At 46.6% G+C, this 12,932-nt stretch overlaps 1 protein-coding gene across 2 annotated transcripts in view; it reads left to right on the top strand.

Moving 5' to 3' along the window:
- Positions 1-12,932, top strand: part of GMPPA (GDP-mannose pyrophosphorylase A) — a 191,947-nt gene that overhangs the window by 77,867 nt on the left and 101,148 nt on the right. For both annotated transcript variants that reach the window (XM_069616877.1, XM_069616878.1), the window contains exon 7: positions 470-600. In XM_069616877.1, the coding sequence (XP_069472978.1) occupies positions 470-600 (131 nt within the window). The remainder of the gene's footprint in view (positions 1-469; positions 601-12,932) is intronic.

Below are 12,932 nucleotides of genomic sequence, written 5' to 3'. Positions count from 1 at the left end.
GTTTGGAACTTCGTCCCTTTTTGTGTGCTTTTGGATCTGAACCCGCTCAACCTCAGGTCAGTCTTGCATAGAAACAAATGGGAGAAACGGAGCGGCTTCTGACTTTCTGAGAGGATTACGGTCCTGATGCCATGTGCAATACCCCCAGTGTCAAACATAGGTCTCATTTTAGGAATAGAGCTCATTGATGTAGGCTGATCCTTGCAGTTGGCAAACGCTGGCTGCCAAACTTAGTAGGTTTGAAGAATCAAAGTTCCCCAGTGTCAGTGCTCCGTCCACCAGTTCCACTCAGTTGGTTCCTCCATTTAGATATCTAGTGGTCATCCAATCACTGGTGATCAACACATTCATACTTTTCCGGGCTGCTTCCCCGCCAAATGCTCAGATGTGGATTCTGCGCAGGAATCCCAGACATCATTCAAACTTCCTCTCCTGCACTGATTCCATGCTTTTCACTCCTTTATTTCAGGTGCTGCATTACGTGGAGAAGCCTGAAACATTTGTTGGCGACATAATCAATTGCGGCATCTACCTCTTCACCCCTGCTATCTTCCAGTACATTGGAGAAGTTTTCCAGCGCAACCAGCAGGATGTGCAGCTGTAAGTGAAAGTGACCAGAAATGCTTCTGCTGCCATTCCCACTCTGTCCTTCACTGCCTGTGAGCTACAGGCAGGATATGCAGCTCTTAAAGCAAATATAAGCACCCCCTTCACCACCATCGCAACACCTTTTATCCACTCTGTAGAACCAGCAGGAAGTCTATTTCTTCTTCTCCCCAGATATCCCCTCCCTCCCAAAATATTGCAGATGTTGGTGCTAACTCCAGTGTCTTACCACAGCCTTTTTGCTTCATACTCAGCCACTTAGCCCCCATCCGGGGAGTTATGCATTCCCTCTCAATTGCCCTCCCTTTTGTCTCTTTCTTGCTTCTCTTTGACTTATCACGCCACCTCGCTTCACTCTCACCTCCTCTCCTCTCACTTTCCCTATTCAGGTGAAGCTGGGCATACGTTGTTTCGATTTTCTCACCCCCCCTTCCCTCTCCCTGTTCCCACACACCACCTAGAGGTAAAGGTGGGGCAGTGCATCCATCCATCCATTCTTCTACCATACCTTTCGGTCCTTCTCCATTGCATGCAACATTGCCGCTTGGACTGTGGAAGCAACCTGTGGGATTCTCTCACACGCCCCTCTGTAGGTTAACACTTTTCTGACGATGGAAAATCACTTTGAGGAACTTAGATGGCATTGCCCACCTCCTCACCCCTATACTGGCTTTTATTTTGCCTGTATTCGCTAAGAAAGTGGTGAAATTGCAATGGCATTACCATGGCAGTTTCACCACTTTCATCCATGTTCATGCCTCCGGCACTCCACTCTTCTGCATTAGTGAGCGTCTTCCTGTGTCATCCATCTTTTCACACTGCAGCCTCCACACTGTTTAGAACTTCACACTGCCACCCTCGACCCCCTCCACTTCGAGTTTCACTCCATCCAGTCTCCACACTGCCAGCCTCAGTCGCTCCAGCCTCCACAATGGTTACACCTGCACACTACCAGCCTCACTCCATCCAGTCTACACATTGCCAGTCTCACTCTTTCCAGCCTCCACAATGCTCACACCTGCCCCCACTTCTAGGCTCACTCCATCCAGTCTCCACACTGCAAGCTTCAGTTGCGCCTGCCTCCCACTGCTTACACCTGTACACTGCCAGCTGCTCTCTCCAGCCTCCACACTGCTTACAACTCGACACTGCCAACCTCACACCACCAAGTCTCCACACTGCCAGCCTCGGTCGCTCTAGCCTCCACGCCCCTTGCACATGCACACTGCCAATCTACTTTCATCTACACTGCTACCTGCATAAGGCCAGTCTGACTCTCTCCAGCCTCCACACTGCATAGCGCTAGTCTCACTTTATACCGCCTGCTGATTTACAGTTTTGGGTCACTTCCTTGTGTAGTTTTATTTTTAACAGTAGACTTTGACCAAAATTAGAATAAGAAAATTCTATAGCTAGATCCCATTTTACTAAGTTCTTTTCTAATGTTTTAGTCAAGGAATGCTGGCAAATCTTATAATTTCTGGGTCCACTGTGGGTGACTGGGTGAGTTTATACCCCATAAAATTAATGTTATTTTCGAATATAACATTTCCAAACACTTGCGTATCGCAACCCTTAAAACATCATTATCGTGGGGTGATTAGCATAAATGACCTTACTTATAGAGTTTTGCATTTCAACCCAAATTCAGAAAAACTCTCCAGCACAACTCGGCGGTACAGAACATGTTTTGCTGAGCACCAATCTGGCAGTTTCGGCATATGTCTTATCATGGCTCTCCATGATGGCTATTTTGCACAGTGGGGGCAGAGTGTCACCAGGCAATAATTTCTGTAGAATGGACCTTTTCTTCCTCAGATAGGACAGCTCTTGAAAGAGATTTTATCAAAGACGTTCTCTGGGTAGCTCAGTGGTTGTTTATTTTGGGGACTTCCTACAATAACCTCTTGAGCTCTTTCATAATGCTCAGAATGCTCTTTCCTACTGCTGCATGTGGGAGGGAACAGGATGGAATACAGATTCATGTGGGCAGAAAGGATGTCTACAATTTCTAAATGCAGCTACCTCCCCGAAGCCTTTAACTCTCCTGCCAACTTTAACCACCAATTCAAAAACTGTACCTTAGAAGTGAGCAGTTTTATTTAGGAATCTCTTCTGCTACCTTTAGGCTTCCTGAATGAGAGTCTGGCATAATGACAGCACAGCTGTGGCATTAATCCTTTATATGTGGCTGCCTCCCACCATTCTCCCAAAATAGTCTCTTCCTTGACTGTCAGACATCCTAAGATGTGGGGTATAGTGAACGTGGGCTGCATGCTTGGGCAGAAATGTAAGTAAATAACTACCACCCCATTATCCCGCTCCCTGCCCCAGTGAGATGACTCAATTTTTGTAGCCATTATTCCTCTGGCCCACAACTCCTTTCTGGACGCATTGCTTTTGTCTTTAGTTGCCGCAGCAGCTGCTGCAGTGTCTACTTGTGCGTTTCTCAGTGCAGATTCTCTAAGCCCTGCTCGCTGGCACTCCAACTTTCCACAGAAGGATGCTTGGGTCCTCCACTGCTCATTGAACTTCTCCGTGAGCGCCCACAGGTCTGTAGCATTGTATGTGAATAGCAAGGTGCCACAGCTGCGGAAGATGAGGAGTGACTCGTTGGGAGCACCTGCTTTCGCAGCGACTGTCTGATTCTCCTGGTACAGGAACTGAATGGAAAGCCAGGCAATCTGAAACTCTGACCCCAGGGGCAGAAGTAGATTAGGAATCTGGCTTAAATGGAAGGATGGCAGACACAAGGGGCATAGTACAGGTGTAGGTCCAAGATGCTTGGCTTTCTTCCATCCAGCTGCCCAGTCTAGCACAAAGTACAATTTGACTTTCTGTATCGCTGGATGTTAAAGGGTGATCTGCATGCCACCATTGGGTGACGGGGTGGCACTGAATCCTGCAATGAAATCCTAGAAGGCTGAGATCTGTCTCCACTTCAAAGCCTCTATGAAGAGGGGCAAAGAAGAACACCTGTCCTACTGACCCTAGAGCGTATGGTTTTTTTCTTCATTTGGTACAACCTACTAAAGGCCTTTCCTCTAGCTGATCAAAAAAGAAACCCTACATTTTCTTCCTAGCAACATCTATCGCTTTCCACAGTTTTTTCCTCTCCCTCACCCCATTACTTTACACTGGCATGTCAAATCCTCATCTCGAGTCATCTCCTCCTACTGCACCATGCCTCTCTCTGAAGCCAAATCTTCAACTATTGGTCCCCCACCCCTGAATATCCCTGAACTCACTCTTCGCTGAGTTTGTAGCTCGTGTTTTACAGCCATAGATAATCATTGACCAGGCTAATCTGCACAGTGTGCTCCTAACCTGCACAGTGTGATCCTAACAGGCACGGCGTAACCCTAACCGTTTGAGTCCCCTGCAGTGTGACTATAACATGCATGTGCACCCCTGTCATGTGCTGCATCCTGTACCCTTTCTGTATCATTGCCCTCGTCTTCTGCCCCCTCGTGTCCCTTGTCCTCAGTCTTCATCAGTCACATCCATTCATGCTATCTCTTTCTCTCCTCCATCTCCTGCCCCTCCCTTCAATGCTCCTGTCTCCTGCCTGCCTCGTTCAGGTGCTCCTGCATCAGGTGAGTGTGTGTGTGGCCCCCTGCACAGCCCACAGTGTTTACAGTTCATGGTCACGGTGGAGGTCGGCACTGAGGTCACTTGAGGGTGCAGAATGAAGTGATTTCACAGATTCTCATTTTACCCTGCTTTCCTAAACCGGGGTCACTCATTTTGTAGGGTGGTCGTCTGTAGCTAGTGCATGATGGGGCTGCTTGTGAGGAACATGTGTTATTTGGATCAGGCAGCGACCTACAGTCTACAGCACCTGTGTATATCTGAACTCGCTGTGCATGTTCAGCAAAGGACGGACAGGGGCAAGAACCAGTTCTGTAAAAGGCTGACACTGCAAATGTTTTTTTATTCCCTGAAGAGAAGGTAAAACCTCCCCCTCCAGATCAGTCCAGCGTGGCAGGGTTTTGGGGGCCGATGCATCACTATGTGCATTCACATTTGGGATGATGGGTGTACATCATTTGTCTGCAGCTTGCAAACTGAGATCTTTTGTAGTGGTAGAGCATGCCAAAACACAGTGGACTGTGCATGCCACCTCTCTAAGCTGAGTCGCTAAAAGCATGCCAGTCAAGCAAGTTTATTTGCGCAGCATCAATCCGGTACAACATAAAATGTAATAGAAATATGCACTTCTACCAAATACATCCGTTAAGGCGCATATCCTGTGTCTCCCTCTCTCTCAGAAGTACCCGGACTTCCACCCAGTTATTGCTGAGCTCTGTATTCAGTGTTACAGCGGATCCCAGAGAGGTCTTTGAACACAACCCTGTTGGACACTATCTCTGGGTGTCTCTTCATTGTGAATAGCCCGGGATGAATGAAGCCAGTGTGTGATCACAAATACATTGTGGTGTATACAGAGAACTCACCAAGAACACTCGTATTTCAGGGAGAAATAGAACAATACTGTACAAATGGACAAAATACCCAGGAATCCAGCCCAGGTATGATATGTAGTTGATGTCTCAGGCCATGTGTAGGAAGGCCCTCCTCCCACAAGCCTGCTTTGGCTATTAAAGAATGCTTCTACATATGACGGCCATCTAGTCTTGTGCTCAGTCATTTGGAGGACATTCTAGAAGCTGGGCAGAGCTGCTGTTCTGCCTCAAGACTGAATTTGTGTCCAGAAAGCTGTGATTGGCCTGGAAGTTCCTGCGGCACCCTCGCTTTCTGTCTGTAGGATCTATCCTCTGCCCTGCATGTGCCAAGGAAAGGTAGTTCGGGCACAGCTGTGTGGATGCCACAGCGAGGCTATGCCTCCTCACGATGTACACTCCTCTTCCCTCACTCCCTACACTTGGACATCAGTTCTCTGTATCTGCAAGCTGTGCAAAAGTAAAAAACCATCGTTGGAGACTTTTACAAACGTCTACCTTAGGTAGGACTAGAGATAACTTGCACTTGGAACAGAAGACTCCAACTCTTAGTATATGCCTGATCCACACACGTATGTTGCTAGCAATGGCTGAGCAGCATGTCAGGCGAGGATTGCCAACAACACTACTTTGCTGGCCAGCTACAACTGCCACAAGTGAGACAAAATAGCCGCAATAATGGCCTCAGCCCCAGAGCCATTGAGGTCCTAACCCCCATACCCCCCTTGCCGTGACAGAACGGAAAGCTGTTTCGAATTGCGTTCTGAAGAACAATATAGATGCAATTGATAACGTGGGAAGAATTATTGCTGAGGGCACTGTTTTCAAGCGCCACGCATGGCTACGCCAGTCAGACTTTAAGCTGGAAACACTAGCGACTCGTCTAAACATGCCGATAGAGCCAGATGATCTGTTCGGCAAGGCAGTAGAGGATGCACTCAAAACTGCGAAAGAAGAGTACGACACTCTAAAATCTCTAGGCCAGCTAACCAACAAACCCTCAGGTCAAAGGGGAGGTAATAATTTTCATCGCTTCAGGGGACAAAATTCTCAAAGGGGGTCTGGATACAACCAGGGTCAAAGTTCGTCCTGGGGTTCAGCACAAGGCCAATCCTCACAAGGCTTTCAGAGAGGCCATAGAAGGTCTCAAGGCAGAGGCAGATCCTCCTCTTCCAGTGATGGATCCACACCCCCCAAACAATGACCACCCACTTCATGTCCCCTCCCATGTTACTTCAGTAGGAGGACGCATAACACACTTCACCCACGCATGGGAGGGAATCGCCAAAGGCAAGTGGGTGCTTTCAACCGTGGCGGGCTGTTACTGTATAGAGATGCTACAATGACCCTTCTACCATCCTCTGCGATGGAGAACTACCACAAAGGAAGAACAGCACATTCTTCTGGAAGAGGTGAAAACGCTGCTATTAAAGGACGAAATCGTCCTGGCAAACTAGGTAAACAAGGGTATTTATTCAACCTACTTCATTGTGCCCAAAAAAGATCCAACAATGCACCCTGTATTAGATCTGCACCCTGCAAACGCCTATGTCAATGCGCCCTGCAAACGCCTTATGCCACAGAAATGCTGCATGACAACGCTACAGGAAGTAATCCCACTGCTAAAGCGAGGGAACTACATGGCAACCTTGGATATGAAAGATGCCCATTTTCATATTTCAATGTACCCAGCGCACACAAAATTCTTGTGTTTCAAGATAGCAAACCAGCACTACCAATTCAAGGTGCTACCCTTCGGCATAGCATCCGCTCCAAGGGTATTCACCAAGGTACTGGCAGTGGTGGCAGCGGACCTGCGCAGGGGGCAATCCCAGTGTACCCTTACTTGGACAACTGGCTGATTATGGGACACACACTCCAAATTTGCAAGCAAAATGCGGTGTCCCGTCAAAGTTTCGAAAACATAGTTTCGAAGTGCAATAATTTCGAAAGAAAAGGATCAAACATTTTTTTCAAATGGATTTTTTTTAATGTCACATTTTTTTTTTTTGGTTCGTGTAGTAAAATTTGTGGTTTTTCCCCAAAAAACGGGGGTTTGAGGGCAACCCCCCCTCCCAAAAAAAAACATTCGAAAAAAGAAATTAAGGTCCTTTTGTGTCGAAACTTGACTATAAACCCAAAATACCCAAAGAACGATCAACCTTCTTTCTTTTCCAATTGGGTTTCTCAATCAACGAGAAACAGTCGAGCCTTGTACCAAACAGTTCTTATGAGCTGTCACAAAGACAGAGGAAGGTTTAGTCTTTCCATCAAAGGAAAGAATACAAAACATACTGCTGCAAATACCTTAATATCAAGCCGGCCATCAGATAAGTGTACGAAAGCTATGTGTTTGCTCGGCATGATGGCATCTTGCATTCACCTGGTCCCACACACACGTTTGCACATGTGCCCGATGCAGGAGTGGTTGGCAACAGTGGTCTCGGGCAAGTGGTCAGTGGGACGATCTAGTGGTCGTTTCGCCAACACTAGTACTAGCTCTACGCTGGTGGACAAAGGAGACTCTGTTGAAGGGGAAAACCCTTCCACGACCCGGCGGTGCAAGCGATCGTTACAACAGACACATCACTCACTGGGTGGGGGCCCCATCACCTTCATCTCACAACGCATGGTTCGTGGACTCAAATCACAGCACAAAACCACATAAACTTGCTGGAACTTTTAGCAGCACTCAAAGCACTTCATGGGTTCAAAGCACATCTGACAAATCAGTCGGTACAAACTCTCACAGACCGCACCACTGCAATGTTCTACCCCAAAAAGCAGGGTGGCACACATTCACCAATTTTGGCCAGGCTAGCACAGAAAATATGTAAATGGTTACTCAAACAGGGGATGTTCCTGACTTCCCAACATGTTCCAGGGGAACTCAACACCCCAGCGGACTCACTAAGCAGAGTTCCTCTACCAGAAGACCACTAGTGGCAACTCGACTGAAATGTCATAGGTCACATTTTCTTCCAGTGGGGCTACTCCATGCTAGACTTGTTCGCTACAAGAGAAAACCAGCAGTGCCCAGACTTCGCGTCCAGGTTTCCCGAACCAGACTCCAAGGGGAACACCCTATAGATAAGCTGGCCAGGGAAATTTGCCTACAATTTTTTTTCCCCAACTCCTCTAATGACCAGAGTGGTGAGCAAGATTCTCAGGGAAAGGATGACGTTAATTCTAGTTGCTCCCATGTCGGCGAGACAACCTTGGTATCCACATCTGCAAAAACTGGCAATCTGCGATCCGATCAAGCTCCCTTGCCCGGCCAACTTGCTTTCCCAGCATGGGGGATGGGGCATCAAGACTACACCCTCAACCTCACTCACGGAACTTGGCAGCATGGCTCCTGTGGTCATAGAGTTTGGACATCTTAATTTACCTCAAAGGTGTATGGATATCCTCAAGGAGGTATGTAAACCAAACACCAGACACTGTTATTTGGACAAGTGGAGAAGATTTGTAATTTGGTGCCAGTCAAAAGAAATAAACCCGATAGAATGTACTCCAACTCAAATTCTTCATGCTCCACTTACTAGACTCAGGGTTAGTCTTTAACTCTATAAAGGTTCACGTGCAGCTCTATCCGCATACACCACCTCTCGCAGTAAGGTATCATGGGTGCATTCCTGTAACCAAGTAGACTAAGCATAGGGAGTTTCGGGAACCTCCCTTGCTTCCTGCCCTGCCAGACATGCTGGAGCCAGAGGCGGGCTTCACCCGTGAATCCTGCCAAAGACAAAACAAACAAAGGGACCAAACCTGGTTTTGCGCGCAGAGTAAATCTCATGAAGGACCTCACAAACAAGAAATGGCAACAAAAGAAGACCGGGCCATTTTGACAAATGCAGCTGAGGATTTGGCCTGCGGTTAAAAACGCACAATGGTAGGAAAAAATAAACCACTGCCACAAGCCAGTAATTGTGGTAAGGGCTTACATCAAAATGTTACATAAGAAAGTAGACAAAGAGGCTACTAAGTAACCCCCCAGCACTCCATACAAGATGGTGTGTGCTGGGTCTACAAAGAGAAAAAGGTAAGTAAAGTCAATTTCACTTTACTACTCTTGGAAACAGTAGTTTATCCAATAGAAGGTATTTAAACCTTAGAGAAATCCAAAGGACTTCTCTGTGACACTGCACTAAGGGTGCTGTGTCTCACAATGCAAAACGATGATGCCTATGGAGTTTGTCAGACTCCAGAACCAAAAGAAACACAGGGTTTAAATCAAATGAAAACTACATGAGAGGGTGAGAAAAAGGTCTCGCACCAGGTTAGAAGTCCTAAAGTCCAGCAAAAGAGCTGGGGGTCTGTATGATACATAGAACTGAGAATTCTCCCTAACACACATATAGCTTTAGTAGGGCAAAATAAGTACACATAATTGAACCAATATATGTATAAAAACAGTAAATGTTCATTAAGACATTTCTCTCCTACTAAGATGTGAGACCTCTGTCTGGTGCTAGGCGCTACACTTATAGTCTAAAGAGGTGGGGAATGATAGGGGAACCTAGACAAAGTGGAATATTTCACCTACAACATCCTTAACAGTACCAACGTTGCTACACAGAACATGATCATAGTAGTCCTGAGCCTCCAGCACATAGAAGCCTGATTCATCCCAATGCACACTACACCGCAACTATGTAGACCTAGAGGGGAAAGCAAAGGGTTTCCACTTTGAAACCCAAAAGGCCATATTAGGTCATACTTGCAACACTAGCCACAAGGATTCCTTTCACTCTAAAAAAAAAAGACAGTGATACAAATATATAGCAACAAGTGACACAAGGTAATAAGACATTTCAATAGCAGGAGTGTAAGACAAGACTTTGCGAATGCTGCTAAAATAAGGAGCCCCACACAAGGCCAGACTAAATCGGTCTTGGCGTGCTAGTCACAAGGACTCCTCCCATTCTGAAGCAGACAGTGAGATATAGTGACCACAAGAGAAACAAAGCACATAGGCATTTCATAAACTACAATCTAATGCAGAACTTTAAAAATCCAGATAACATCCGTACACCTACAGAGATCTTCGACCATGGGCAACAGGCACCTCTGAAGGTGAGTATCAAGAATAATCTACTAACCCAGGGCCCAGTTCTAAATACTTGCTGCCATTTTTACTGAAAAGTCAGTTTCAGGAAGGGGAAACAACCCGGGAAGTTCTTTTTCCGGGCCATTTTAAGGGACCCAGTCACCAAGCGACTTGAACCCAGGTCAAATGACAATCTCAAATGTCAAAAAGATCAGCAGTTGCCCTCCTCTGGAGTGGGACCCAACAGCCATAAGTGAAAGGAACAATGGCGATGGCTTCACAAGGATGGGAGAACCTGGCCAAGCAGGATCCAGCAGCTCGCAGGTCGAAGAGAGGCAGTCTGTCAGCAGACGACTGCCCCATTAGGAAGACTATGGTGGGGAGACACAGGATGACATGGATGAGAAAATGAGGTGGGGTATTGCAGTCCCAATACCCTTCCAGGAAACAGCAGCTGCCAACACCAAGGTGTGAGACCCAGGCGGTAAAACCGGAAAGCAGGGATAAAACCACCCAGAAAATGGTCCCAGCACTGGAACACTGATGCAGCCAATGACCAGGAACAGTGGGAGGATGTAGAACGCCCAGGAAGGATATCCAGCAGCCAAAAATGTGAACCGGGGAAAGTGCAGGTCATACAGTCCATCCAGTGTGGTCAGAGCAAGTCCTAAAAATGCAGCAAAGGCCTCTTCACAGTGAAACTTCTCTGTCAGATAAGTAAACCTGCTGCACTCCCAAGTATCTTACCGATTTGAGTGCTGGAACAAGCTCTTCCTTAGGTATCCTATACTGTCAAGGCTGGGCCAAGCCAGCCCACTAATCCCCACAACAGGACTTCAAAGAAAGGTCAGCCCCATAAACCACCAAATATTCGGGACAGACCACGCAGTTTGTGTATTGGCATGTCTAGGTCCAGTGACCAGTTTAAAACGGGCCAAACCACTTTTGAGGGTGCAGCGCTGACCTCCAAGCAAGCCCATTTGCCATTTCCGGCCTGCCGTGTGGTTTACCCAAAGGAATTTCCAAGAACCCAAATGACTGAGAGCAGGATGCTACCAGTAAGGTACACTGGGCTACCAATGCAGTCAAACAACGAAATATTTTGTGATACTTTACTTTCACAAAAAACGACTTTGTGGGAAAGTAAATAGATATATATCTGTTAAGGGGAGGGGCATAGATAGAGGGGGGACTGGGTTGGGGGGAGGTTTGGGGGCATGGGGAGGGACCTCCCCATTTCACATAAATAAAAAAAGGTTTTGTCAAAGTAAAGTAACGCAAAGTATTTTTCTTTGCCAAAGCAACGTAGAGTCCTTAATGTGAGGAGACTCACAGGAGAACCAGCACGCTGAAAATAGACCCAGGTAATTTCTGCATTAAAAAAAGAACACTGGATCGAGGTTTCTACTTGCACCGGGGGAAAGGTCTTCATATCCAATCTCTTTTGGAGATTGAGTCCCACTTCATTGACCATGTGTCTGGCCCTCTACAGTCTCGGTTAAGGGCATGAAGGGGTGAGACTGCGGAAGGACGCGCTACCCCAAGTTATGTTTTTGTCACTGCAAGGTAATCCCTAGGCAATTATTGGATGGCTGAATTGTATCAAGACTGGACAGTCTAGATATATAGCCCTGTGGGGCTTTTCCATTCAGAGACATGCTGGATGCTTGATATCTTTTTCTTGGCATACAGACTTTGAGAGACTCACTACTGCACTGCTGGTGTCTCATTTGGCAAATATATGTCGGGAGGTACTCTACACTTTATTGGTGGCTTCTCCTTGGGTGACTGACTGAAGTGTTTCAATGAAGACCTTTCACACAGCAGTAACACAGCTCACACTTGTCACGTGATGGTGAGGTGCCTGGTGATATCATTGGTAACACACAGGGCAGTGCTTTTACTGAGTGTGTCTCAACCAGGGTGTTTGAGTGCTACCTGGAGGGCTTGGTATGTAATTAACCTATGTTATCAAGGTTTTGATTGCATGTGACATGGAGTGCAAGGTGTATATGGATCATGTGAACTGTAGGCCATCATGTGTATATAGTGTAGGAACTTGAAGGCAGGTTGCACATGGAGCATGTGACCTGCAGAGGGGAGTTTTGTGTGTGTGTGTGTGTTTCTGAGGCTTCTGGATCTGCTTAGAATCGCATGCTATGCAAGGCAGACATCTAGTGGTATCGTGGAGTTTTACATTACTTGTTTTCATAATTCGTAAAGGGAGGTTGTTGGGTGTTTGTAATACAATCCCTTGTGTGACGTGTACTGTACCCATGATCCTTCACACGTCATGGTCCCTCAGATTGTTTTTTTACTGCCATTGTAGTTGGTCGCTATTTGCGTAGTTCCCTGGCTAACGCTATTGATTACAAAGAGTTATAAACCAATATGGTCTCCATATCTGAAGCTTCAACAGGAGATGCTCGCCTCTCGATGACCGTGGGCTACATCAAGCCCTGACCCGTTGCATTAAGGGAGTGTGGGGGATAGCATTATATTCTTTTACATAAAATGTCTTTTTTTCTCTTTTCTCTCTACTTTCCATTTTTCATCATGCTGCCTTTTACACCAATTATGGAAAATGCACCATTTAAATGTTGTCCATCCTGTAATCGTAAATACCCTTGGAAGGACGCACACCGTGTGTGCAATCATTGTCTCCCCAGGGATCACTCTGAGAAACACTGTAAATCGTATAAACTATTTTAACCAAAAATATTACAGGACTAGCATACAAAACGTTGGGGGCCTATGCATTATAGGCTGAGGTGTCCATTGATGTCCCAACAGGTGTCGAAGAGGAGCAA

This window comes from Ambystoma mexicanum, chromosome 9 (genome assembly GCF_040938575.1).
Source record: "Ambystoma mexicanum isolate Mex_15411 chromosome 9, UKY_AmexF1_1, whole genome shotgun sequence".
NCBI classification, from domain to species: Eukaryota; Metazoa; Chordata; class Amphibia; order Caudata; family Ambystomatidae; genus Ambystoma; species Ambystoma mexicanum.
This window is presented reverse-complemented; position numbering and strand designations above follow the sequence as displayed.